The sequence below is a fragment of the Astatotilapia calliptera genome, chromosome 4 (genome assembly GCF_964374335.1).
Source record: "Astatotilapia calliptera chromosome 4, fAstCal68.1, whole genome shotgun sequence".
NCBI classification, from domain to species: Eukaryota; Metazoa; Chordata; class Actinopteri; order Cichliformes; family Cichlidae; genus Astatotilapia; species Astatotilapia calliptera.
The window spans coordinates 11336473-11364236 of NC_137425.1; the positions used below are offsets into that span (position 1 = coordinate 11336473).

Genomic DNA, 27764 nt, shown 5'->3' on the forward strand with positions numbered 1-27764 from the left:
AAAGTGACTGTATAACTGAGGAAACTTGGAGGAGATTAAGAAAGGAAGTGGATCCATAAATCAATACATGAAATAAAATGTTTATAACCTCAATTCATACAGTTATCTTTCCACAGCACCAAATACAATTACATTTGTATAGCATACATTTCAACCCAAGTATGTAACAAAAGACCTAAATAATATTTTAAACTGATAGTTATTGTGAATCCTGTGATACAAAGGCCAAAAATAAACAGGCATTTCAACCAAACATCAAAACTTATATACGAAAAAAAGAAAAATTACTGAAACATTACACAAACTGTACAGTGACATCCATTACAACAGGTAGAAAAAGGCGGGGGCGTGATAATTTGGTGTGGCAATAACATTATAAGATACAGTCATATGAACTGCAATGAGTAACAAAACGAGTACTCAGGGTTATCACATGTGATCAGCGTTCAAGCTCAAGTTTTGTTCTGTAACATATGCTTCAACAAAGTCTTGACTGACACTTAAATCTTCATAAGGCTTTACCTTACTATCAAAAATGCTTTGTTATTCACATAATAGCTAATGTATAAAATAGTTCCAAACAATGAAATCACCCAAAATGTTGCGGGGTTGTCTGAAATGTGGGTTAAGAGTTTTGCTACACCCAGGACTGCCTCTTTTTTGGTAACAGAGGAGAGAGAGAAGCCCTTGCCCAATTGGCCATAGAACTAAAGATAAAATAATTGTAGTTTTACCAGAAGGTAGTAAAAGATGGGTAAAAAGGAGAGCATTCCTTCTATGCTCACAATCAAATTACAAGTGTGATACGACACTACTCGCCCCACAACGAAAAGCCCCAAAAATCAAATCAACTGAGGCATGACAACACCACACAGAGAGACACAGATACAAATATAATTCCCTCCTCTCCTCAAACTGAGAAGGTGGCTGTGCACCAACTTTAGAGACACAGAGTAGCATTATTACATTACTGAACTTGATATTTTTGGTTTTGGTACAACAGAAGGTTGTAGTGTGTTGCCTCGGGCTCACAAGCTTAAATGTTTCAAGATTGGGGGGAGATCTCAGCTGAACCCCATCTGGTGTGTGATCGGCTGGTGGAAGCACCCAGTCTCTATGTTTACAAAGGTCAGAGGGCACCAGCCATTTTGACTAAGACATCCCAAGAACACTGTACACACGCCCACAGAGACACACACATCATAGCAATACATGATGCACTTTTTTCCTTTTTGGTCTGACTGTAATAATTATACCCTTTATTTTTTGTTAATAAAAATGAAGCTAAAAACTCGGAAGGTTAAATGAAAACAATATCACGCCTAGAAGTCCTACATGCATGGAAGACAGTCACGTTTCTAAATTCATGACACGTTTTGTCCCAATAACACATCAATGCCCCAAAATCTTTCCACCCTTCTTTTATCGTCATTTAGATGCTTTATTGAGCAAATTTTTGGTGGTGGCTGGTGCATTCTTGGTGAAACAGCATTAGAAAATAGCCTACAATCAAATAAACTAGTGGACAGAAAGCAAGAAGTAAAGTCTACAAGCCATCTACCAACACCCTCTATTGGTTAGCAACAAAAAGGGCTATTAGTTACATCCACTCAACCAAAGATGTTGTCCTCGCTCTGCCCTTTCCTCCTCTTCTCATCAGCCCTATTATCACTTGTCCTGCCTGGTTTAGAACAGTGATCCCCTTAACTACCCTTTTACAGGTAGAGACACCCATAACAAGGATGCTAACTTTTGTGCTTGACACATCTTTTATGTCAGCTCACTATGAAAACGACTGTAAAGTTGCAAAGTGTATGTTGTGGAAGGGTCTTTGAAATCTCCAACAGAATGAAACATCGAGCTATAAGGACCAGAAGATACAGTAGTCTCTTGTATTGAGTTGGCAGAAGGTGATCTTTGAGGAAGAGATGTGTTGACGACTACTGGGGCAGCACTTTGGTACGAGCAAGGTGAGCAGAGCTCCCTGGTGATCCGTATCAACAGTTTGGCTGTCAAATGCCAAGGCTTCACGAGATACAGGCAATCACACACAGTTTTCCAAAGCAAAGGGTTAAGTGCAGAGGTCAACAGCACGTGAACAAACTGTAAGTACTGTGTGAAGTTAACGTGCATATACACATAATGTACAGACATCATGATCATCTACACAGCTGGGTGAGTGGTCTTCAGAAATGTCCTTAACAGAACATGTTTTCTCAGCCTCAGTAAACTCCAACCCCCTTTCAAATCTGAGTTACGAAGCGTTGAGCATTAGGGTAGAGCTGAATTCAGAAGAGCTGGATGGAGAAGTCCTCCTAGCTACTGTTCGGCTGTCCTGTGTTCCAGCACAGTGTGTTTATGAAATGCAAATAAAGCCTTGTGTGGCCATCTAGTTGAGTAGAGAGACAAGAAAGTAGTGAAGAGAAAAAAAATAAAAAATAAAAAAAAAAATAAAAGAGGGACTGAAGATGGTAGTCAGAGCAAACTGCGGTGGGACTGAAGTGATGGCAGGAAGAGCCAACAGATCAGTTGGAGGTGTCGGAGTGGACACTGCCAGGAGGACCGGGAGGGGAGGTAACCGAGGGGAGGTTGGTGGTGTCCTGCCAGCTGTTAGCCTGCAAAAAGCAACAGAGGAAGGATTCTACATGAGAAGGGAGGTTTTAATAAATAACAGTCTTAATCAGCTACATTTGTGCTTAGTAATCAAAGGATGCATCCGCAAGACAAAATGGTTCAAATAATAGGGAACCACTTTGTTAAAACACAGTACTGCTTCTTCCTGGTTTTCTGAATGTACTAAGTGAAGGTGCTCAAATCCAGATGCGTAACTCCAGAACATGTTTACAGTAACTCATGTTTTAGCATGTTTTAACTTGCAGTGGGTATTACTGAAGTAATAGAAGTAAAGTTACCAACCTGTTTCTAAAAAAAAAAAAACAATAGGTGCACAACATCAAAACAGAACACACTGATTTGTAAAACATTTAGTTTATGTACAAGTTCAAAACTGAAAAGAACTCTCCACACACACATTTGCAGAAATCAATAAATCCTGGCACATACAACCCCACATTTAATTTAAACTGGAGGGCAAAGCAAAATTTCTCTCTTTCTCTGCTGTTACTTTTCCTGCATGAAGCAAAGTTTATTTTTCTTCTTACATTCATATATTTAGTCATTTTCTTAAGTAACCAAGTCAAAAGCTAAATGAACTGAAACTCCGCGAAAGTGCTTGGATTTCATCGACCTTTAAAAAGTTGACAATTTCAACACAATTAAAATGTTCTATACTTTAAGAGCACTGTACAGAGCAGTATTCAGGCATCCCAAATACTTATTGATCAGCTACACCACATGAGTTTAAGTTGGTACTCACATCCAGGCGATGAGGGGTGTAGAGGCCACTACCTGACAACTCCTCATAGCCGCCCGTCAGGTGTGTAGCAGGGTGCAGGGTATCCACCTGTCAGAGACAAAACATTTAAAACACACACACACAGTTTAGCACAATTAGACAAATATTTTTTCCACAGACTGACCAGTGAAGTTACAGCATCCACAAACCTCTCCTGTAGGCATCAGAGCCAGACTGCACTACTCAAAAATACAGCTCATCTACTACCCTGTTTCAGTGCGAGCACTAAAATTTGCAGCTCACCAATCAGCTTCATGACTCTCCATTAAACCACTTATGGTCTGAATGAAAGACTGCAGCTGAAGCCAAAATGCAGTGCTTTACCTCCTCTTATACTGGTGCTTAACAGAAGAAATCTGTGGATCCATCCAAAACAACAAAATGACAATTCTTTTCACAGACAAGTAACAAGAACAATTCACTTTAATAAAATCTCTTCTGCATCTACGTGAGTATGGTGCACATTACTCCTATGAATTCAACACCTTTTCCAAATGCTAGGATTCTGTATAAAATGCAAATAAAACAGAATGCAATGATTTGCAATAACTAAAATTCTATACAAGTGAAAGTTGAATGAAGATTACATATCACATACTATAATTTGGATTTTTATTGACACGTGGTAACAAAATGCAGTAAAATGACAAGAAAACCACAAACCAATAAATTTAATTGGCAACAGGTCCCTTAACAGGATATGTGCATGTTTGGAGCAACATGTGCTTCGATCTAAGCAACATCCTTTTCAAGGAAAGCCTTGCTTATTTTGGAAAGACGGTGCCAAGCTACATTGTGCATGAATTACTACAGCTTGGCTCCATAATAAAAGAGTCCAGATGCTGACCTGCCCTGCCCGCAATCCAGATCTGTTACCCATTGAAAATATCTGGCAGAGAACAAACAAAAAAGTAAAATAAAGAACACCCTGAAATGTTGAGCAACTGAAATACTAAAGCAAGCAAAAATGGGTAAACAATTCCTTTTCAAAATTACAGTAACTGGAGAAGAGGTGATGCAATAGTCACAAACATGCCCTGTGTCTCCGTTTCAGCATCTGGCTTGCTGGTTTTGTACAATTCTCAATTAAATATAAGGCTTAAATTGTCTGCTGATATCTGCATTCTGTTTTGTTTACATTTTACATAGTGACCCAGTGTTTTTGGAAATGGGTTTTATATAAAGACACGGGATTTTTGGAACACTTGGGGGAAAACAAGGACTGAAAAAGGCAGGATACTGTGACACACTTGGAAATATAGGACAACCTAGACATAGAGAAACAGATGATTAACCAGAGGGACTACAGGATCAATCCCCAGACCTGGTTTGTAGGAATATACCAGCTGCATGAAGACAACTTTGTGAAGAACCCCGATGACCCCACACAGACGTTTCCATATTGAACCGGGTCCTATGCTTGCTGAACATATGACACAAACTACATTGCCTACATTCTCATGAGTAAAGGCAAATGCTCCTCAAGGTTTCCTCTACATAGGTCTGTGTGGAGCAGGAGTCAGTGGTGATAAAGACAAAGCCAAGGGGAGGAAATGAGGAGAGGTCAAAAGGAGCTAGCCTAAGGGAAGATATCTGGGGAAGTGGGGTGGCTAGGTTAACAGCATTGAGGGCAACTGCCAACTCCACAGCTGTCCTCAGTGCATACCTGTAGAGAGGGGGCGATGTTGAGACCCTCCCCGTTGAGGGAACGTAGGCCAAGGTAGGTGTCGCTTGTGTGAGATAAGCTGAATGACCCTGGTGACCCTGCAGGCAATGTATATCCAATAGCCAATCAGCCTCACCACGTTGTAATGGACTCAAAAGGTTACCATTGCTCAGGGACAACGCTTTGAAAATCAGGGTCATTGTTACTATTTTCTCATATTTATAAAACCTAAAGGAAGATTCTGCGCAGAATATGCTTCAGTGTCCACTAACTGGTGAAACAGCAAAACATCAACACAAATACCTTTTTGTTTTGAAATAAGTCGGTTTTGTTATCTCCATGTGTAATGCCTGCACTAAACCGGTATTTCCACACCACTACAACGGGGCCTTTTGAAAATGTAGCTGACTCAGTTTCAATGTGAAAACTCCAGGATTGCGTTTTAGTCCAGATGGCCTGAAATTTAAAGCTCTGGAAATGATGGCACAGACAGCTGCATTTATCCTGTGTCTTATTAGATGAAATTAAGACGAAATTAAGCCAAAAAGCTAAAATTCAAAAGGAAAATGTATGTTTCAGTACACAGAAGCCCCAAGAAGGGAAGCGATTAAATGAACCAGAGCCTCTACCTAAAAAGGTCCACTTAAGCTGCTTGCATATATAAGTTCAAGAAAAAAAACGAATTAATTATGGGGGACCATTTGTGTCAGTGTATCAACAACATCAAGTATCCTTTCTAATATGCTCTACATCCCTGTAACTTTAAAGTCGCAATGTAAGTATTATCATGTCAGGATCTCTGTACGTACATTAACTATGAAAGTAAAACATTCAACATAGCACAGGTCTGAATACACAAAGTCACAATGACAGACTGTAGATATTAATTGAGAATCTTGCACATAAAATTTTGTACAACACTTCAGACAGGTGAGCGCTCAGAGCCGCATTTTATAAGCTACAGTTTAGTGCTGTCACTACTAGAGTTACGAAATGTACCATCTACATTTTACATGTGTGTATGGATGCAGTCCCATATCTACATATAGAACATATCATTAAAAAATACAAAACTATAAAAAAATACAGCAACTGGGGTAATAATGCATTATGACATAATGCATAACATAATGCATTATGTCATTTCAATATTGCTTACAGAGCATAATATCCTGTAAGTACTGTGGCTCATTCCATTAAAAGGTAATTTATGTTTGAATGACAAAATATAATTACTTAAACAGATTGGTGAAGGAACTGCTCAGAAAATATAAGCATATAGTTTCTTGTAAAATATTTGGATAAGCAAGGTTCTTTAAAAAAATAAACAAGCTGAAGGTATATGCCCAAATTTTCCAAATGGTACATGCAATTTTCTGTTTCAGAATGTAAAAGTGCATACTATGTTACTGCCTCAATACTGATTATTATAACTAATGTAATATGTACCAGCATACATCCTTCTTTCTATGAGATCATTTCAGAGAACTACAAACACTTAGCGTGGTAGCTGAGTGAGAGCTTATTTGCAGTTTGCATTGTGAATTTTCCTGTGAACCATTATGTCAGTCCACTATACACTCATCCTGTGGTCCAGTTATGCAAGGACAAAAGCTTATACAAAAGGAAGAGAAGCTTGTTAACAAGAAAGGTGAAGCCTATGTGGGTAGAAGAAATGGAGCATGCGGTACCTGAGTTGGGCGTTGCCGGAGAATTAGCCTGGCTGGCCTGCGCCGACACATTGGCCGCATCCACCGCTGTTTTAACTGCGTAGAGGTTCGCTTCCTCCTGAAACTTACCAATATTCTTCTTGTAGCGTATTCTCTTGTTGCCAAACCAATTAGAGACCTGAGGACCAGACAGATGTCATTTGCATTTATTTTATCTGCCGTGCATCTCATCTGTTGGCACCCCCACCCCACAATTGTTTAGTTATTCAGTCTTATTTTACTTATATAAAAAAAAAAATGAACTGGCTAAAATCCTGGATTCAACAACTATATAATCTCTACTCTATACCGGATGACAGTTATGTTGGCAACTCACCTGAGACACAGTGATCCCACACTTCTTGGCAAGTTCCTCCTTGGCTTCCTCACTTGGATAAGGATTAGAAAGGTGGGAGTAGAAATACTCGTTCAGCACCTCCGTAGCTTGCTTGTTAAAGTTACGCCTCTTACGTCTGAGAGACAGAGAAAGAGAGACAGCAAGATAATGACCAGTATCTTTGGAATGTGCATCTGATAAAACAATCATTTCTAAGTGCTCAGATCATTTCTGCCCACAGGAAGGTAACCAGCCAGTCAACACACAGATGATAAACATATCATGTAGACCCACACAGACAGACCTGGCATCAAGGAAGCGTGAGCGCAAAATCATCACAGCCTCACAGGTGCTCTGTTTGAGCTGCATCTGAATGGAGCTGAACTTGCGGTGGATTATGGCCACCATGCGCTCAATCTCCTTGGGAGAGATGGGCCGTGTGCGAGACTGCTCTCTCAGCAGGTTCATTACATGGTTGGTGAACTCACTACAGGCCTGGAACAAAGAGAGAGGAAGGGGGAGAGAGAGCAGTTGAATACTATTGTCAAAAGAAGGACAAAGCACAAATTCTGCCCAGTGCCAGTGGGATCGTTTTGAAGCATCTGCTTTCAGACTACTCTGAATAACAATATAGCATCTGATAATAGAAATTATTAAACAAATACATTCTTTTAAAACAAATATTAGATACTTTGTTCCCGTTTTAATTCCTGTACATTTTTTTCCATGTGGACCTAAAATATATAATTTCCCAGTGCACTAGAAAATAAACTGGACACTTCTTTTGTCCATTGTACTTTTTGTCTATTACACATCACTAGCCCTGTTGAGCAGTTTCACAAATGTATCTTGTTTTTCCAGTTATCTTGTGTTTGACCAAACAACAAACAAAGTCACTTTTCATCTTACGGTCAAGGGTTGCCAAAATGTTTTTTTGTACAAGCAAGGAATGTGTCACATATGCATGTCCCCGATGTGCATTCAGCACAAACCTGCTCATACTTCTCCAGCTCGGAATGATATATCTGGCGGATCTGGGCAAGCTTGGCTCTGTAGTCAGAGTGTTCGATGCTGCTGTCGGTGGGGGAGCCTCCGGCTGCCGCTGCAGCTGCAGCCGCTGCAGCCGATCCGCCGCCCTTTTCTGGTCCTGACACACCCTCCGCTAGCAACATATTGTCCAGCCGCATGATCTGAGGATCTGGGGGGTCCTCCTCCTGCACACCTCGTATACTCAGAACTGGAAAAAAAGAGAGAGACAATGTGATTTAGGCAGATAAGGTTAGCATTTACCTGTCTGAGAAAACACCTGCTAAACTACTCATCTAGATCTAAGAAAACCTGTTGGTTAAAAAACAAACAACAAAAACAAAAAACCAAAACATACACACACACACGCAGAGAAAAAGACAGACCATACAATTTTCCAAGCGAAGGTATACTGCTGTGGCTTATAGGAATGCACAGAAAGACAATAAATCACTGCTAAAATTCAAAGAAGTGGAGTACTGTCAAAACCCAGTCACAAGTTTCTCCCCTGAGTCATTGCTATGAATGCCTGACTGAATTCTCAATAAGCCTGAACTTCCTCTAAACCAACAGCAGAGGGCAGTGTGGTCCCTCAGTGGCACACTGCCAGAGATAAGGGCATGAGGCATGGGACCAGTAATAGGAGTGCATGTGCTGTCACTATGAGCCCCAGTGGCCATAAGTATAGTTATCAGTCGCTGCTCTCCACCACTGTATTATACCAGGACCTCTGTCAGCCTGCAGCCATGCTCTCATCTCTCTCTCTCCCCCTCACACATGTGCACAAACACATACTCCCTTAAAGACACCTTTGTTACAGAAAAGTTTTAACTCCAGACAACCATCTTTTCTTCAGAGCCTGGAGCTTTTAACACTTAACTAAATTCAATTTCACTTGCCCCCCCTTTTTTTTTTGCCTCTCAATCATTCAACTTCAAAAAGTAAGAGTAGAAACTTGGCACCACAATTTAGTGTCTCGAGCAGAGGTGTGGACTCGAGTCACATGACTTGGACTCGAGTCAGACTCGAGTCATTAATTTTATGACTTTAGACTTGACTTGAAAAAATGTTCTAAGACTTGTGACTTGACTTGGACTTTTACACCAATGACTTGGGACTTGAATTGGACTTGAACCGGTTTACTTGAAAAGACTTGATATTTTACCCCAAATATAAAATTTAACATGCATATTATATAGAGATTGAAAATGTGACGTCATTCACGGGTAGAACCGCAAAGGATTCTGGGAACTCGTGGCAAGCGGTACTAGCGCACGCAGGCTTTCAATTAAAATCAGTTATACAGCGATAAAAAGAAACACAAAAATGGCAAGAAGCTGTTGTATTATTAACTGCAATAGCCGGTCGCATGACAGCCACGGGAAGCCGACGGGTAAAGAGATCGGTTGTTATCGGATTACGTCGTTGAAGAGAAATTGTTCATGTTTCCGAAGTAACAAAGACGCGACGGATGGCCTGGATTGCAGCCATTCAAAGACCAAATATAACGTCCCAGAACCCTCCAGCTCACAGGTTAGTCTGCTCCAAGCATTTACACGAAGGTCAGTGTTTTTTAGTAGTTAATACGTCATTTTCATAACATAATTGGTGATATAGGTTACAAGCAAGAACAGAAATTGTCGCGCTATGCTCCTGTGTTTATTGTACATAAATAGTGAATTGTCCTGACACAATATTGCGTTTCGCTTCTGTTATTATGGTACATTGACAAAAACATATACTTTTATTCACAGGATAAAACAGGTTTTTTGTATCACTAATTGCCCAGTACGATTACAGCATACAATATTATTGTCACTGCTACATTTCTGTGATGGGTACCAGAAATTATTTCCACTGCTAATTAATTACCGTTGAGCTCAAAGGTCCTATTAATAAACGGTTAAGGAATGTGTATTTATGACGACGATTTGTGAGACTGGTAAACTTATGATACGTACGATGGTCTTTCGTTCTACACGGTGCATTTCAAGGTCCTGCACCCATCCGTCGGTAAACTGTACCTGGGCTTGTTGCAGTGACCTGAAGTTACTAAACTTCATGAGTGTATGCACTCACTCCAAGAACCGTATGATTATAAATATGCATATAAATATGCTAAGATGAGATAGCTGACTTCATCTAACTAGCAAATGTTGTCCAGGCTACGTTGGTGATACAGTTTTTTTTAATGTGTATGATATTTTTGTCATGCGATTTTAAAGCTGGTCCTACAACCGCATCCAAGAATAACATGCAGCTTATCACAGAACTGTCGGTGAAAATTATTCTTGGAGCTAGGTTTAATTGAGCTGCATTTTAAAGAGGTGCAATTTCACAATTTGTGTATATTTTCTAAGTTCACTATTTTGTCATGTGTTGAGAAAAACACAGATTTAAAAATTACATGGTCTAATATTTACATTTAGCATATAACTGCAACATTATTTTTTCGTTTGTTTTTTTTAAAGACTCGAAAGGACTTGAAATTCAAAGTTTCAGACTTGTGACTTTACTCGGACTTTTACACCAGTGACTTGAGACTCGACTCTGACTTGCCTGACATTACTTGAGACTTGACTTGAGACTTGAGGATAAAGACTTGAGACTTACTTGAGACTTGCAAAACAATGACTTGGTCCCACCTCTGGTCTCGAGCTGAACGTTTACAAACTGTTACATTTTTTGGGAAATCTTATACATTATATTAATAACAATGCATGAATTAAAGAATCGTTTTTTATTGCTGTGATTAAAAGACTGAATTTAAAAAATAGCTATGAATGCCTATTTGACTTTAAAAGGAAAGAAAAAAAATTCTGACAGCAATTTTTTCTCTTTTAATCTTTTGACCATAAATGATTTAAAAATAAATAAATAAATAAAAATACATTTTCTGTTTCCCATCACTTTAAAGTGAATATTCTGACTGTTGGTCACAGAAATCAAGCCATTTAAGGACATCAAAAAAAAAAACAAAAAAAAAAAAAAAAAAAAACTAAGGAATTATGATGCCCCCCCCCCCTCCCTACTACTAATAATCTAATACACCTAAGCTTTTGCACAATAGTAAAATAAATACATTTAAGGTCATATTTACATTATGATTGGAAATATTGATTCATAGTCACATATAAAACCAGTACTGTAACCACATTTATGTTGATCTTTGTAACTTGAGACTAAAGGAAATAAGAAAAAGAAAAAATTGAAAACAGACAAAGTTAACAGGGATTTTAAGGGAGACAGATTCTACGAGTATGGATGATGAGATTAATCCCTGTGGAAACTGAGTGGCATTAGGCACTTGTCTTCCTTAAGGATTACTCTAGTTTGTCAGCGTATCAAAGTTCAGTTCTTATGAGACCTGTGAGTCTTTACTTGGAGTCCTTAAGGGCCGCAATGAAAAACAAGTTTTCCGCAGCTGTGGAGAAGTCAAAGCTAACAAATGACTGGAGCTGTAGTGTAGGGTAACAGATGTGAAGAAATGAGGACAAAAACAGTTTTGCTTAAATTTTCCAAGTGCAATGGAGCAAATGAGTTTTTTTCTTTTTCATAACTTCTTTTTGATAAATGAGTCTGTTCCACCATTTTACAAGGCCGTAAGTAGTCAAGTGTCCAACTTTCCCCATTTCCTACCCTTCACTTTTTTATTTCTTGTTCCTTCTTGCCTTTTTCTTTTCCCTCTGCTTAGGTCTCTTCTCTCTCCAAGGCACATTCCTGCTCTGCTGCTCCCCCATCTCAGGGCTCAGGAATGCAGCAGACCCAGCCGCCTGAACTAATGACCCTGATTCGCCCATCTCTTTCCCTCCTCTTTTTCCTTTCTTTTCTGTAATTCACAAAAGAACTGTACAATTTTTAGCTATGTGAAGTATATCCAAATTGCATATCAATGGCAAGATCTTTTTTGTATCCAATATATTAATGGTTACGCAATTATTAGTGTTGCCTAAGTTTTATGTATGCCGATTATAACTACATAACTATGTGTAGTTATGCTTTGTTCTTTACAGCCCATTTACAGAGATGTACAACTGACCTACAGTTAAGAGGGCAACTGTGGCTCTTGAAGCTTCTCACCTCTTTCCCCCTCCCTTTTGCCCCCACTCATTATGGCCCCCCAGCTGTAGCCTAATGCCCCTACATTCCCCTAATTACTCCAATTAAGCTGTGATTATCCAGAATCACACTCATGCACAGTCTAGTGGTCTAGTGGTATTATAGCATCTGTTAAGATGAGTTAAGATACCACGCAGAAGAGAACACCATATGACACAGACACATATAAAGACTTTTTAAAGAATAATTTAAAAAGTCCTTGACTCTGAAGCCACCAATACAACTCGTGAAAACTAGAAACAACAAAGAGTCTTCAGGTCTGAAAGCTGGCTGCATATTAGAACCTAAACAGTGTTTCCATTTGATCAAATGTATCCCAATACCCGACTGGGTCTATTACCGAGAAGCTAAAACTCAGCAGTGCTATAAGTAATAATACTTAAATTCACCTTTAAAAAATAAAAAATAGTACGACTGCTTAAGGCCCATACGCTGCATTCAAAGATCTTAGAAATCACACTATTATGCACACGTTACCAGCCAAGCTGGGCGGTGTGGTATTGAGAGACGAAGCGAGCAACACATACTATGAAATATTCAGGGTATCCAGCTGGGCTTTCACTGCATACATAATCATTCTCATTTCTGCACAGCCAATGTGGAAATGGTGTGCTGTGCAGACAACACAATATATGAAGTGCTGCAGGTAAGGGTGAACAACCTAACCAGTAGTATAGTGCTGTACATTAACTGTAATGCCTTCCACACATAGGCATAGATAAGGCTTAAACGTAATCAGTATATCATTGCTCAGCTCACAGCACAAGCTTTATCCTTGTCTGTCTTTTCCCTCGCTAGCATCCCCTTTTTCACTCCGTCTCCCCAACACACGTCCCCTCCCCCCTCCCTTTCAGCGCACCCCCCTCCCCACACACACCTCCCCCAGTGCCCCCCACCCCCCTGTTCTCCATTTCAGTCGAGTTCTCCATGTGAGCCGCAATCCCTCATGCTGTCAGCCCCCCCCCTCCTTCTCCCTCTCTCTGTAGACAGACAGGATTAGCATTTTAATTGCATCAGCTCCCTTGGGTATTCTCAGCCTTTCACTGGGAGAGAGCAAGGGAGCGGGAGAGAGAGGAGGATAGAGAAGGGAAAAAAAGGGGGAAAAAAGGTAAGGAGAGAGGGTAGAAGGAGAACCAAGGAGAATTGAAAAAAGGAGTCACAGGAGAAGATATGTGTGCGGGAGAGAAAGAGACAGGGGCCACAAATATACAGAATCCAGAGTACAGACGTGCCAGAGAGCGAGGGAGCCAGAAAGGGAAAAAAAAGATAGGACTGTGAAAACATCAGTTTTTCCTTTCATTATACGGAATTCAGATAAAGAGAATGGCCCATAGAAAGACTTTTTTTTTTACAATGAAAAAAAAAATTGCTACATAAATATGCTAATTTGACTTATAAAAATGCAGAAACAAATCTCAGCACCAGCTCTGGTGTTATGATAGGTAAACCCATGTATAAAAGACTAAAACTGACTGCAAGTGATAAAATAGCACCTGCGTAATAGAAATACAGTGAAGGGAAATAAGAAGTGGGGCCAATCTATCTATTAAACTACTCTTTCACTATTTTATCAGATGAAAAAAAACAAAACCTCTGGGAAAAATAAACTTCTTCTTGAACTACGCATGACACCAAACGGCAGCTGAAAACCCTCCAGGTTGACTGATTTGATTTCCACAAATTATTTATTAAAAAAAAAACAACAGTACGGTAAATGCAAGTTTGATGAAACTGGAACAGACTCCTAATTATCTTTTGTTGGATGAGTTTGACTTTCATTCTGCAGAAAAAGAGTGAAATGTACTATTTAAGAGACCAGTTTTCAAACCATGGAATGAAATGCAAACTTTCTATTAATTAAATCCAGATCCATATATGCAATATGACAAATAGTTACCTGGATGCCAAAAGCAATTTCATTACAAAACCATAGGTTATAATGATTAATGTCAATATTCACACCTAACCTCTTCTCTGTGTGAACCATTTTGATTTACCATGCAATTTTGGTAAAAATATGGGTTGCTCAAAAAGGAAAAAAGAAGACCTGTGTGAACAAAACTGTGCCTTAGGCAGGTTGAAAAATATGGCACTCAAACTGTAAAACTAGCATTAAAAATGAATCACTTCCCTGCTGAGTTTTATGCTAAATGGGCGATGTATAAAAAAACAAAAGTGAAAAGTGTAGTTTTACACAAAAATATTCAGTTATTCTTCTAAAAAGGAAACGTTTTGTACTATTCAGTAATTTTAAGTTTTTTCAGATACAGGATTAATCCTGTAATCGAGTGAGTGATGGCATTTTTTCCATTAGGTCATATGTTACACTTACCTCAAATTTCTTCACAACTAAATTCAAGTAAACCCACAACAGCCTTTGACAAGACATGGATATGCTTAATGCAACTAGAGCTATATTTGACCAAAGAAAACCAGACTTGACCAAAACTGAACCTACTCCTCAATTAAGTGTGCTCTACCTGATTTATTTACAACAATATTATTACAATTAATATTTCAGTCTTGGCATTTTATACTGAAGTTGAACTTACCAGTTTGTTTGGAAGTTTACACTTGGCTTTTTGATCATATTAACAAAATTCATCACACCATTGGCTTCTTTGACAAATTGTGAATTGTTTGGATTTAAATCAAATTATTGATTAAGTAAAAGGAATTAACTACATTTGAAGCTAATACAAAGAGCTAGATATAAGTTGTGAAAACATTAAAATGTTAATAAAAACCATTCGTCTCCAAAACAATCAGGTTTTTTAGGAAGCTGAACAACTTAAAAACATAGGCTGTGCATACAACAACCTGTTGTGCTGCCAGCAATGTATAAATATGTTTTGCTACACTTAATTTATCCTGGTGTGATGGCTACGTAGAGCCTATGGCGTAGCCTCGGCAAATGGCCAATGCCATTGCCAGTATTTGTACCTGTGCAAACTGTGGACGTGGTGAGTATAGTTACATTTCCAGGGAAGTGAAGTCAGGTTACAGTTGCGACATACCTACACTTTTCTACACATTTTACACAGGAGTATAAATCCTCTCTTTACCTCACCCATTCAAACCCAAAGTTTAGCTATTAAAAATAAGTAAATGCTAGCAGGTACGGCCTGGCTTTCCAAACATTAAACCTGAACTCTGATTGTTTTGTTTTTTTTAACTAAGAGATTTAAATGAGAGAGATGGTGATTTAAGTTTGTTCAATCAACTAAGTGTATGCAACCCGCAGATATGTTTCTGTGTGGGTGATAAGAAAAGAGAAAAGAAAAAAAAAAGAAAAAAGAGAGAGATATACAAACTACATTTTAAAACCATTGAAGTGAGAAATATAATACAGAATAATATGAGGTTTTCTTCAATAATGAATGGCAGGTTTTCTTCTGTTACTCTAACAGCTGGCACAAAGTTTAAGTTTTTATGGAATGAAAAATCTATTTTTAAAAATCTTTTTAGATTTTAAAAGAAGTAAAAAAAAGAAAAAGCTTTCTGCAAGAAGCCCCTAGCTAAACTGTGATTGCAACTTTTACAGACTGACCAGGGTGCTCCTTCGGACATGAAACTGACACGTTCAGATGCCATCAGATTAATAGAAAGGAGTGCATGTCTGAATGGGGCTTTAATGAGCCCAATCCATATGTCCATTTATACTTTAAGCAGCTCACACTAATCAGCATCTGTTTGGGTAGTTTACAAGAGTCCTGTAGCACACAGCCCCCCACACTGACACAAACACACACTGAGAGGTAAGCATTTAAAGTAAACACTGTGGTTTTACGAAGGTGTGAATTGGAGAATTCACACCTTTAGCAAACAACACTTCAGTCCAACACATCATCAATCAGCCCTTAATTAACTAAACAGAGAGGCTTGGACAAGGACAACAACAAATGCAACACAAACACTGAAGGATATCAATTGTGTTGTCCCTTAATGAAAGATCAACAAAGCTTTTTTTTTCTCTAAAATCTATATTTGTATTTTAGGTAAATAATGAAATTAATTTCCGTGACAACAATTACAAGCGTAAAAAAATTTTTTTATATTGTATATATCTTAATCTGAAATATCAACTGTCAGAGCTGGACAATGTAACAAATTTGAATGTAATCAATGTTATGGCTTCCAACGACTATGAAGACAAGAAAATTGGGACTAACTATTGCTTTTTTGGCTTTTCAACACAATGCACTCATTTTGTTTTGAGTTATTAATCAAGCACAAGCATTTCCTGGTACATTTTAGTTCCTACCCAAAAATCCAATGATTATGAAGAGATCAAAAAGATCTATTTAGAAGAAGAAAAAAAAATCTACAAGGTTTCTACAGATGAATCTGTGAATCATTAACAGTTGTCTGTAATTGCTTTGGTCTCCAGATTTCCATGTTTTACTCCAATTTCAACACTGTCCAAATGAGTTATTAATTGGCCATCTCCCTACCAGCATAAAGGTCAAGGAATCCCTTTGTTAAAACAATCGATAATCATGTAAACTAACTAAGATTACAACTATTCACCAACTTTTGGCATAACAGAGCAGTCATGCTTAGAGATCCAGAGATAAATTTTCAGTCCTTCAAATGTTTGCATGCTGAACAGCTGAAATAATCGAAATTTTTGAGGTCAGTCTGGTTTGTTACCCAACTATCACCACAAAACATTGTTTATTGTACATATTTATGATTTCAGGGGGAGGGATGTGCGTTCCATCTCTGCTTTAAGCTTATGCCGATAACACAGACATTAAACAAGCAGACTGTGAGATGCAGTAGGTATACTGGTATTTTCTCACAGCTAGTCATCTGACAAAGCGTGAATTAAACTTCCAGCACAGTTTGTAACCAAACTGAGCTGTTATAGGAATGAATAATACAAGATGTTTTTCTAGACAACATTTTATTGGCAATAAGGTACAATACCTAAAATCTGTAATGTTTAAAGTGCATATTAAGCACAAGCGAGCAGCTGTAATTACATCTCTAATATATCCTGAGTCCAATGCATTTCTGCACATAACAAAAGACAGACATGGAAGAAAAATTTTCTAAATGTCACAGGAGGAAGAGGAGGATGACGAAGAGCACCTAAGCAGGAGGCTTGTTATAGCACTGCTAGGATCTTTCCCCAGTCAACTCTCATCAGGCCAGCTGCCTCCTGTGCTCATTAGCACAGACTCTTAAGGAGCTCCTAAAGACTTTGTGAAAAATGAACGCTCATTTGAGAGGTCGTTAATTTGCACTGTTATGCAAATTAGGTGGCAATTAAGCGATAGATCAGAAGAGCAGTGCCCATTTATAACAAGTGAACAAGCATTATGACACAGTCAGATGGTGCTAGAGCGAAGTGAGGCTACATGGTTAGTCTGAACAGGTTCAAAGTTCCACCCTTGTGAGGAACAAAACCACTGTACCTATAATATGTTTGGCTGGTCACGATAAGAATATAGCAATGGGTTTTACAGCACTATGGATTGAGTCTGTTAACCTGCACGCACAAAGATTAGTCTACATTACAACCTGATACTGAAGCGCATACCAATCATGTTCCCAGAATATGGCTTTAATATACATTAACCAACAGTGGTACAATAACTAGCTACACTAATGAAGGCAGCATCCCAATGCATATTGCTAATCTAGGGTGGAACGCATAGCCCCTCCCTCTACCAGCCCTGATGTTTCTATTTCTCCTCTGCATTTATGACATGGTGTGAAATATACAAACATACTGTCTGGGACAGCAATGAGCACTGCTGCAGAGGGGTGGAAGGCACCCATCAATTGTAATTAATTGTTAATTAGTCAGGATTAGGAACTGGGCTCTGACACTCTCCCACCCCACCACCACCAAACTAGTGCAATCCAGCTGAGACCACATTTACATATCTTTAATTAAAGAGATGCCAGCTTCCTTTAAGAGCAAACCCTAAAAGAAAAGTAAGGCGCAGGCATGCTGAGAGGGAGGGCAGATGAGAGGTAGGAGACTTCCCTGTTAATGATCCTCAACAAACACTGATGGGTTACCTTGTTTGGCATAAAACTGATTCTGGGAACTAGCATGGCCTGTAACCAATATTGAAGTAATTACAAGTGTTTCGTTTCAGCAGCAGTTCTACCGGTTATCTCGCTTCAAACAAAAACAAACTAAACATAGTAGTCTTAACAGCAAAGCATTTGGCGAAATGCTTGATCTGTGTTGTCCAATGGTCTCAACTTTTCCAATAAACCCACTGTTCTGGCCATAATGTGTAAATTGTGTTATTAAAACAAAACAACAAAGCACACTCAACCCAGAAAAAAGGGGTACATCCACTAGAGAAAATTCTCATTTCCACCAAAGAGAAACCACTCCCACTGGTGACAACTCTGTCAGAAGGGCCTTCAGAGGGGGGAAAAAAAGAAAAGAAAACATACACTGAGAAGTCCATTGGCCCGCACACCATTAGGCCTCTGCTGAAGGTTGGAGAGCTCTGACTCCCCAGTTAGAGTTAGGCTATGTGCGTGTGGGGTGGGGGTGTCTGTCAGGGCCAGGGGTCTGTGTGATATTAGCCGTCTGCCAATCTGGCTTGGGGAATGGACACCAAGTAATTACTCCTTCTCTTACTGCCTCATCAATCTCCCTGTATCGCTCCTGCACCCCCTCAACACACACCCTTATCTTTTTTCATCCTTTTCTGCAAATGAGCCAGGCAAAGAAAAAAACAAAACAATTGAGTGGCAGGACAACACAAATCAAAGCAGATTCCTGAAAAGCCCATCTAATAGTCCTGTACTAATGCATAGTGAAGGTAACTATGAAACAGACTTTTTAAAAGAGAAATCACTGATTTTTTTTGATCAAGTGAGAAAGAAGTTCACCTATTCTCTTTTCAGATTGGACAGATGATAGAACTGAAAATGTAAATTTGGTAGTTTCACCTACATTACATTTTAGTCACAATCAATTTCTTATCTTCTTAATGCTTTTGAGTTTAAAAGATGCATGCTTCTCCTCATAAAAAATAATGAAATGCTTCCCTCAGGTTTCTAACAACACATAAAATGTTATGGCTGTTCAAAAATGGGCTCTCTGAAAACTAATAATAATTAAGTCTCTTTAATGAGGCATGGTATTCACTAGACTTTGAAGAACTGTACTCAGTCTGTAGAATACAAACATATAAATCATTCATGTGGTTCTAAAAGGGATTTTCCTTTACAATAATGGGAATATTACCAACTTGATTACACCACTGTGTGACATTCTGTTGTTAGATTTTATGCATGGCCAGGTCCAAAACAAAAAGTTTTTAAAATTAAAGTTAGATTTCTCAAGTTTATAAGGTGTTTAGCCCGGTGGCAAATAAACGTGTAACAACTATGTGCGACATTTACTTGTGTTGTTTCAGTGTTTTTACAACAACAACAAACAGGTCATAATTCACTTAATATGTCAGTGGGTCCATTTGGATTGTGAAATGACATTGTAATGCAAAGAAGTACCTTGAATAATGCAAATAAATTGAAGGTAATAATTTAATTAATGAATTAAAGGACTCTCGCCCGATGACTGACTGAGGCACAAACACTGCACTGGTGTGTCATAAGTTATAGGTAAAAGATAAGGCATGAACAACTTTAACAGTTTATTAAATACCTTAAGAGCTCTGGAAAGAACAACAATAATTATAAACATGGGCATGAGTTATAAAATGCCTGAAAATTAAGACTATTCTAAAAATGGAGTGACTAAAAAGTTGTTTTTTTTAAATGTGCAGGAAAATGGATTGGAAATGTGGCAGAGCCAAGCACCAATTAACCGGTTCCCATAACGCATTGTTTGAATACTGGCACAACTGGGCACGTACCAGAGTAACCGGCTCAGGTTAGCATCACACTGGCTAATAAACTTGATGTTAAATCCTTTTTGTTGTTGCTGAAAGGATTGATGGCCCATAAGATTTGATAATAGATACTTGCATATGATTCACATCCATTAGGGCCAACAATTAGGGGCCAGCAATTTCAGTCTTAGCCAGGTAGGATGGTAGTTAGCTTCTTACAAATGGTGGCAAACTAACTCATGGCACTATGCCACAGAGTTGTTTATCAGACAGCTTATCAACAAGAGTGGCAAGTGTTGGAGTGTGAACTTGTCCAAGTGAGTGGGAGGAGGGAGAGGCTCATTATACCGCTGTGTTGTCTCCAAGCCTAAAAACTATACAGCTCAAATTTCACTTGAAACTCTATTTTTGTTTTCATTTAAAACATTTCCAAAAATAAACAACGTGAATGTTCATGCTTGAAAAACAGGGACTTAAGAAGGTTATCAAAACAGAGTGAGTGACAGATTCACTGTTGTCATGTGTAAAGCACAAGGAATGCATAAAAGTGAGGAGAAATGCCTGAAACATGCCCGAACTGAATTTAAAAAAAAAAAAAAAAACTTCTGAGAGTGAACTGCAGTAGCTTGTGAGAGATTTTGGCATAAGCTGTCCCATTGCACCAAGAGCTATTTTTACAGCAAATACCCATGAGAGCAAGGGGGAACAGAACTGAGTTGAAGCAAAGCCACTGGTTCTCAACTTTGATAATTTCTAGTCTCTTTCCAAGTGCTTTAATATCTTTTTTTTAAGTGTATCTTTAAAAAAGTATTAACAAGAATCAAATTTCACACAGACGGAGGTCATGTTTAATGTGAGAGCTCAGGACAACGCATGCACTGTTGAAAATAAGGGGTGTTTTGGGGTGGTGGCGGTGGAAGGGTGGGGGATACTGGCATTTGCGCAGAACATTTCCTTTACAATGAAAACAATCTAACCAACTGCAGCACTCAAAGGAATTCACCTCCCATCCCCCATGCCCCACCTCCCCTCCTCCACCACCACCATTACATTACCATATCAAAGCCCCGAGTTCAGAGCAAGTCTTCTCTTTCAAGAATGGGAGCGAGGCAGAGAGCGGGAGGGGGAGAGGACAAGACCGAGGCAGTAGGAGTAGACCCAAGACTGAGTTCGCTTTTATCCCTCTTTGGTGTGCGAGTATATGTGCAAGGGAGACAGAGTGTGTATGCGGGTGTGCCAGCTCAAGTCTATGTTTGTTAGCAAGAAAACACTGTAGAAAAATCAGTGGAGATACTAAAGGACTACTGACTGAGTCTTTCACAAGCTGCAATGAAGAGAAGTCAATTCACATTCCAGAGGCAGACAATGGGGCCTACAGGGGGTCTGAGTAGCAGTGAAATGCCAAAGCAGGTACACAGTGCAGTTAGGAGGGCACTTTGTGGCAGATGGCCAGCAGAGTACAGGCAAAGCCACAGATCTCTATTTCTCTTTGGTGCCATATTCACCTCAAGCATTAATCTATTGTTAACCTACCCTTATTCCTTGGTCTGTTTTTCTGCTCAGTTTACTGTACAAGTACTCATAGACCCTCTCTGTAGTTTGCAGGGAGACTAAATGTGAAAATCAAAGTGAATGGCATTAGGGTAAATAAGACCACTGGTTGCCTGGGAAACAGTGTACCCTGCCCCACTCACTCAAGCCTAGCCTTTACTTTTCTCCAATCACTGGAGAGCAATAATACATTATTGACAGAGGGCCACAACAGGCAGCAGTGCAGCATTTTCAAATTGTATTTGAACAACAGAGGCTTACAGTTAAAAGATACACAAAGACAGAGACAGAGAGAAAAGCATACAGAACACACGAAGGGAGAGAAACTGACAGAGAGAGTCAAGGGGAGAAGATTCGAAAACCCACACCATTCAAACTAACATAACCATCAATCTGCCATCCATCCCTGGCCTCCTCCTTTGAACGACACTAAAATCTGTCAGATAGCTGACTGGAATAGCTAACAAGATGAGAATAAGCAGCGTGTTTACTTTGAATACACATATACGTAGGTAATAATTTGCATCAGATTATGTGTATTTTAAAGTCAGCATTATTTGTTAAGATGGTGTCACAGTAGTAGCTTTTTAATGTTGTGTTTGGGTAAGAGTACTGCATTTATATGCATAGCAATTTATTCCAAATATACAATTACCCTACACTGTGTGGTGTAGCAGTTTTTATATAGTGGTGTAGAGAAGAAAATCTTTGTACTGAAACGGCATAACAATTTGACTGTAAAGCAATAACCCCTGTGAAGTTTTTCATATCTGCCGGCTTCTGAACAGCTGTGCATAAGCTTTCTATCTGGAACAGGTTTGATTATTTAAACGCAATATAGTGGTTTGTACTAGTAGTACTTGTAGGTGTTTTCCATGCCTTAATATAACAAACATTGTTGACATCAAATCAACTGAGACCATTTTTTGTCCCAAATGTTTATCATCTGGGAACTTACCAAAATGTAAAACTGTGACTGTGTTGCCACAGATGAAACGTGGTAACCAAGTTACAGTCCAATAAGTAAGATAACAGTTGTTAGCATGTTCTGCAAAAGGTTCTGCAGGACTCAAGTTTCAAAGGCACTAATCCACTAAGAATAGTTTCAGCTGGTCAGAGCAAAGTCTGGACGGTAGCCAAAAATAGGTTGAAGAAACTGTAAATACAAGGCCGGAACATACAACACTAAAGCACACATAACACACACACAATGTGTGTTTAATACCTGACAATAAATACTATCAATACAGTTGTGTATGGCACCATTATAACAATAACTTAGTGCTGGGGAATCTGGAAAAGATGCACTACATCTCAACACTGCTACAATTTGTGCAGAGTGGAGAACACAGTAAGGAGTGAAGTAGAAACTTACCCGTCTTCTCTTTGATCTCACAGAGAACACTGAAGAGGGCTGGCTTCATTCTGTGACAGTTCAGGGCATGCTTCCTGTAAAAGAGAAGAGGGAATAAGAGGGGGAGAGAGCGAGGAGGATTACAATAAACAGACCTCCATCTCAAGTCATTCCATGTCCTCCTCTATAAAACAGGTAGAGGAGCTGTATGTATTATGAATAGAGCATTTCAAGAATGCCATGCAACTCAGCGGGACAGAGTCATATTGTTTAAAGGCATTTTCAGTAGCCAAATGCATTTGTCGGTGCAAAAAACATTCCTGATGCATCAATCCGAACTAGCAAGAGTAATGTTGTCATTTGAATGCTTTGCACTATGGGGCAGGTAATGATGCCAAACCTCAAGGTCATCATTACTGAGCACCAGATTTCAGAGTTAATACACACTAATCTAATTTCTTCCTCTTAGAGAAATACTTGTTCCATGATAGTAGACAGTGAGTTGATAGAGATGACTAGGATTAAAATGCAATTTTAATTTAATCAAAGGCATTCTCTTTATTGCCAGACAGGCTAACGGCAATTAAATGAGATAAGGCAAAACTTCTACACTTCAATGTAATCAAATAATCAAAACACCTCAGCAACAGAATTTCCTGCCAAAAAACATCCATGCACCCACACACACACCCATACAGCTCATTAAAAACTGCAAGGATGGAGAAAAGCCCTGATCCTACTACGACCCTAAATGACTTTACACCATTGTTTCATATCTAAACTCTTTTACTGGCAGTGTACAATTAGTGTACAGAAAGAGTGAGTCTGTTAGTTGCTGAGCGAATATGGAGCTATAGTTCAAAAGTTTGTATTCTTTTCCCCACGCATCTGTAATTAACAAAAACATGTTAATTACAGTAAGCATGCAATAGACTACTGTGCCCTGTTAATCAAGTTGAGATGGTCATGGAGGTGTTCTTAATGCCCCCCTCAGTGCTCTTGCAATATTTAATTATCTTGGAATAATGGCTGTAAATTTGTGCACCCTGTGTATTTTTAAAGATTTGACCTATAAATTAATAAATCCATTTGGATGTGCTCAATGGGGAGTTCCACAAATCACCACAGTTACCATTTATAGTAAAAATGGGTTTAAATAGCAACAATGTTGATATGCAATTACATGAGCAATATACAGTTAATTTAGGTGATAAACAGCAAAGTCAACATGAAGTCTGTTAATAATGAGAATGAATTATGATCCTCCTTATAATAAAGAAATAAAGCATTTCTTTCCATACAACATCACTGATGACACATTCAAAACAACCACATATGAATATGATTTGGCTACACCTGACCTCAACACCAATTCCAGTTGTGAATCTTCACTGCAGTATTAATGAGGGGACTAGAAAATAGTGCACCCACTGTGCAAGCTGTTATATGTGTAAGGTATGTGTCTAGCACTAAATGTGTAATTTTATCCACCAATTCAGTCACTGCTGGATTTGAGTTGGGGGGAGGGCTGCCTTCAGCATGGTGGGTATGAGCACGAGGGGGAGAAGGGGGTGCTCATGCGGTCCTGTACTGACCTGTGCTGGAAGTTGAGTGGCAGGCCACCCCCTGCCATGCCCCCCCCTGCTCTCCCTCCCTCTGTGGGGTCGTCTGATCCACCCCAATGCGCCGGCGATTCCTCTGGCCAGTATCTGAACATATGGCGACAGGGTGAGAGGATGAGGGTGGATGGTGCGCAGGAAGTGTACTCTGCAACACCGAGTTCTTGCACTGCCCTGGCCACTCCCCATCCCAACACACTGCCACCCTGCATGACAGGGACGTCATGATCACATGCGAGCCCCCTCAGTAATTAGTGGATCATAACTGAAGGAATGATAGATGTGTGGGCGGCAAACTTTTTCAAAGTTAAGAATTATGTTGATAACAGCCATGGCATCTGCTCTGTATTAACAAATCTATGTGTATCAACATGGTCTGTGTTAGCCTGAATCTGATTATGATTTAGTCTGTTACGTGAGATGTAAAATAGAAAACAGCCAAACAAATACAGACTAACTGCAAGCAAGACTGTCAGTTAATGTTGAGCATACGGTTCTGAAGGTGTTTTATCCTCAGAAACGCCAGACTGTTATTAGCAGGAGTTTAGATCAATACAAGCACACAGGCAGGGACACCTCTGGCACTTCCGCAAGCAGCCACACCTTTAATTTATTTTTCAGAAAACCCTGTTAACACCTCAAAATAATTGTGTTACATGATTTCCAAAACTATATTTGGCTTTTTAAATACAAATACTCATTTTAGACATTATCTTACAGAAAACGACTCAACCTTTTTAAAATTTCAACAAAAATTCTAAGTTGAAGAAACAAAGTAGGAAGGGAAAAAAATTTAACCTTAAAAAGGAAAAACGAATGTAAAAATGTTTGAATTAATGAAGTGAAGCCCAATTAAGTCTTCAAACTTTTAGTGAAGAAAGGTAATATCCCAATGATCATAGGCTGCCAGTACAGCATCATCCCTCCCCCTCACCACCATCTCATTAATAGAAACTCGATTTGCGGACAGCTGCACTCGCGTACACATTATAGGAGAATTGATTGCACCCAGCACACAATGAAAAGGATGAACACCAGGGAGGGAGGGAGTGAAAGAGGAGTGAATTAATTAAGAGAACCAGGTGGTCAAATGTTGGGTGGAAAATCACTAGCTAATGACACATCACACTGTGGCCACAGTGTTGCAGTGGACGATTGCCTATTGTTGAAATACTGACGCTTCTTTTGAAACTGACCTTGTGCTCCTCAAGCCACATGGCAAATGAGTGTGGGTCAGTCACTCAGTGCAACGCACCATTTCTATAGGAATCATGCTTAAAAAGATACCTCTAACACAAACATCATTTGATGCATCATTTCAATGAGTAATTGCTGTCACAGACGGCACTTGGCTAGTCTGTAAAATTGACTAATCCTTTACCTTAATTTATCCACTCATTTGCACTTCAATACCCAATTTTACTGACACTAATTTGATGTAAACAACATTTCAGATACATACTGATAATTATTCTAACCTAATTTAGAATAGTAATGTTTAAAATGCACAAAAGATTTGGCATCATAACCAGAAGACATAATTACACTTAACTATGGCAACTTGCAAAAAATCCACCATCTTAAAAACCATTTTTACTTTTGATAATTCTGCGCCATCGATTCATAAATTTTCCTAAGATGCAGTGGGCAGAGGGTTTTTATATATAAACATATAAAGTTATTACAAAGTATATTTCAAGTTATTTTAAAACAATTTTTCCATACAACGAAAGTACAGGTAAGGCTGCACCAAAGTGTCTATGTGTGCGTTTTAAACGGCAACGACTGACCCAGAAATGGGGTAGTTCTTAAATCTGATACTTCATTGATTACCCAGTTAAGATTAACGATAGCCCCCTAACGTTATTTTAACCATATGGGCATGTATACAAACTACAGTTTGAAAAAACAAAACAAAAAAGCCAATCTGAAGTAACAAAGAGCTTCTAACAAACTACAACACTGTAATGAGACTATTCGAGAGATATTCTAAATGTACTTTAACGTTACTGCTTTAGCTGCAAAATACACTGTAACGTGAAGTTGCATTAATGTTGCAATTACGCATTACCTTACGTGAATGTTTCACACAAACAAATGAACCTAAAAACGAAGACATACAACTCACTTTAGCTTAGCTATCATGTGTGGAAAATGGCTCTTCGGTTGTCTTACCTGGCCTGTGCTTCGTCCAGGCTTTCGTCAGTGATGGCCATTATTTGCTGTAGGATATCCCCTATGTCTTGTTGAGGCTGACCGAGGGACTGTTGTTTTCTGACCGAGTCTGGGTCACCAACATCGGCTTGTGCTAGTCCACCTAGTCCGGTGAGACCCGTCATCATCCTGGTCTGGTCATCCATACTTTCAAAGGAAACTCGCCGTTTTCCTCCGTCGAAGAATACACACAAATAGCTAGCCTATTAGCTAGCCAGCAAAGTATTTTCTACGACAAATCATACAACACCGCTTACGGTACCGACAGTGACGATCAGCAAATAATTGGGGACTGTTGTCATAAAACAGACTATACAAATACGCTTTACATTCGTTTGTCTTTCCCCCCCCTCCAGTCAATAAACGCGGCCAGGCTAAAGTTAGCTAACCACCGACTGAAAAGCAGCTAGGTTAGTAGCTGTAGCCCAGCAGAAAAGCAGCAGCAGGGACACACATGCACAGACTGTGTGAGCTTGCCAACAGCGTCTCGCACATTGTCGGAAAAAATGTAAAGCGAAAAAATAAAAGCACGGACGGACACGCGGGTATTAAAAATAAAATCCACCAATTCAAGAAAAAACAAAACAGGATTAATAGAGTTTCAGATCATGTAGCTCCAATCCGAAATCTCCTATCAAAACAGACTACGGTTTGCCATTGTTGTTGATGTCGCGCGAGTACGTGGGATGTTCTTATCTGCGCGAGTGGTGTGAGTCGCCTTGACCATTAAACTCATAGCACCACAGAGTGCGAGCTAGCGGGTGGGTCCATTAGCAGCCCATATAGTACAACAGGAACGAAAGCTAATGATATAGATAACCTCACTACACTGCCACATTACATTTAAAGCACATGCTTCCAGATACTAGAACTGGATTATTCCTTCAGGTGACCAAGCTCATCTCGTGCACGACCTTTA

At 39.2% G+C, this 27764-nt stretch overlaps 1 protein-coding gene across 3 annotated transcripts; it reads right to left on the reverse strand.

The window, feature by feature from the left end:
• Positions 1-1420: 1420 nt before the first annotated feature.
• pbx4 (pre-B-cell leukemia transcription factor 4) lies at positions 1421-27545 on the reverse strand. 3 transcript variants are annotated; one of them, XM_026164668.2, is made up of 10 exons: positions 26807-27280; positions 24608-24721; positions 23034-23107; positions 8120-8364; positions 7432-7622; positions 7128-7263; positions 6773-6929; positions 5082-5179; positions 3377-3463; positions 1920-2615 (listed from the first exon to the last, which is right to left on the reverse strand). In XM_026164668.2, the coding sequence occupies exons 1-10, from the start codon at positions 26989-26991 to the stop codon at positions 2526-2528; spliced, it is 1377 nt and encodes a 458-aa protein (XP_026020453.1). In that variant the 5' UTR covers positions 26992-27280; the 3' UTR covers positions 1920-2525. The 3 variants fall into 3 exon arrangements, with proteins under 3 accessions (XP_026020455.1, XP_026020453.1, XP_026020454.1); XM_026164670.2 differs by lacking the exon at positions 5082-5179 and having other exon boundaries at positions 1421-2615; positions 26807-27513; XM_026164669.2 differs by lacking the exon at positions 24608-24721 and having other exon boundaries at positions 26807-27545.
• Positions 27546-27764: the final 219 nt, after the last annotated feature.

Coding starts and splice junctions, on each gene's coding strand:
- pbx4 (XM_026164668.2), bottom strand. CDS start 26,991: ATGGATGACCAGACCAGGATGATGACGGGTCTCACCGGACTAGGTGGA. Junction 24,722..26,806: donor CTGGACGAAGCACAGGCCAG/GTAAGACAACCG, acceptor CCATATGTTCAG/ATACTGGCCAGAGGAATCGC. Junction 7,623..8,119: donor AGCTGGAGAAGTATGAGCAG/GTTTGTGCTGAA, acceptor TCTTTGTTCCAG/GCCTGTAGTGAGTTCACCAA.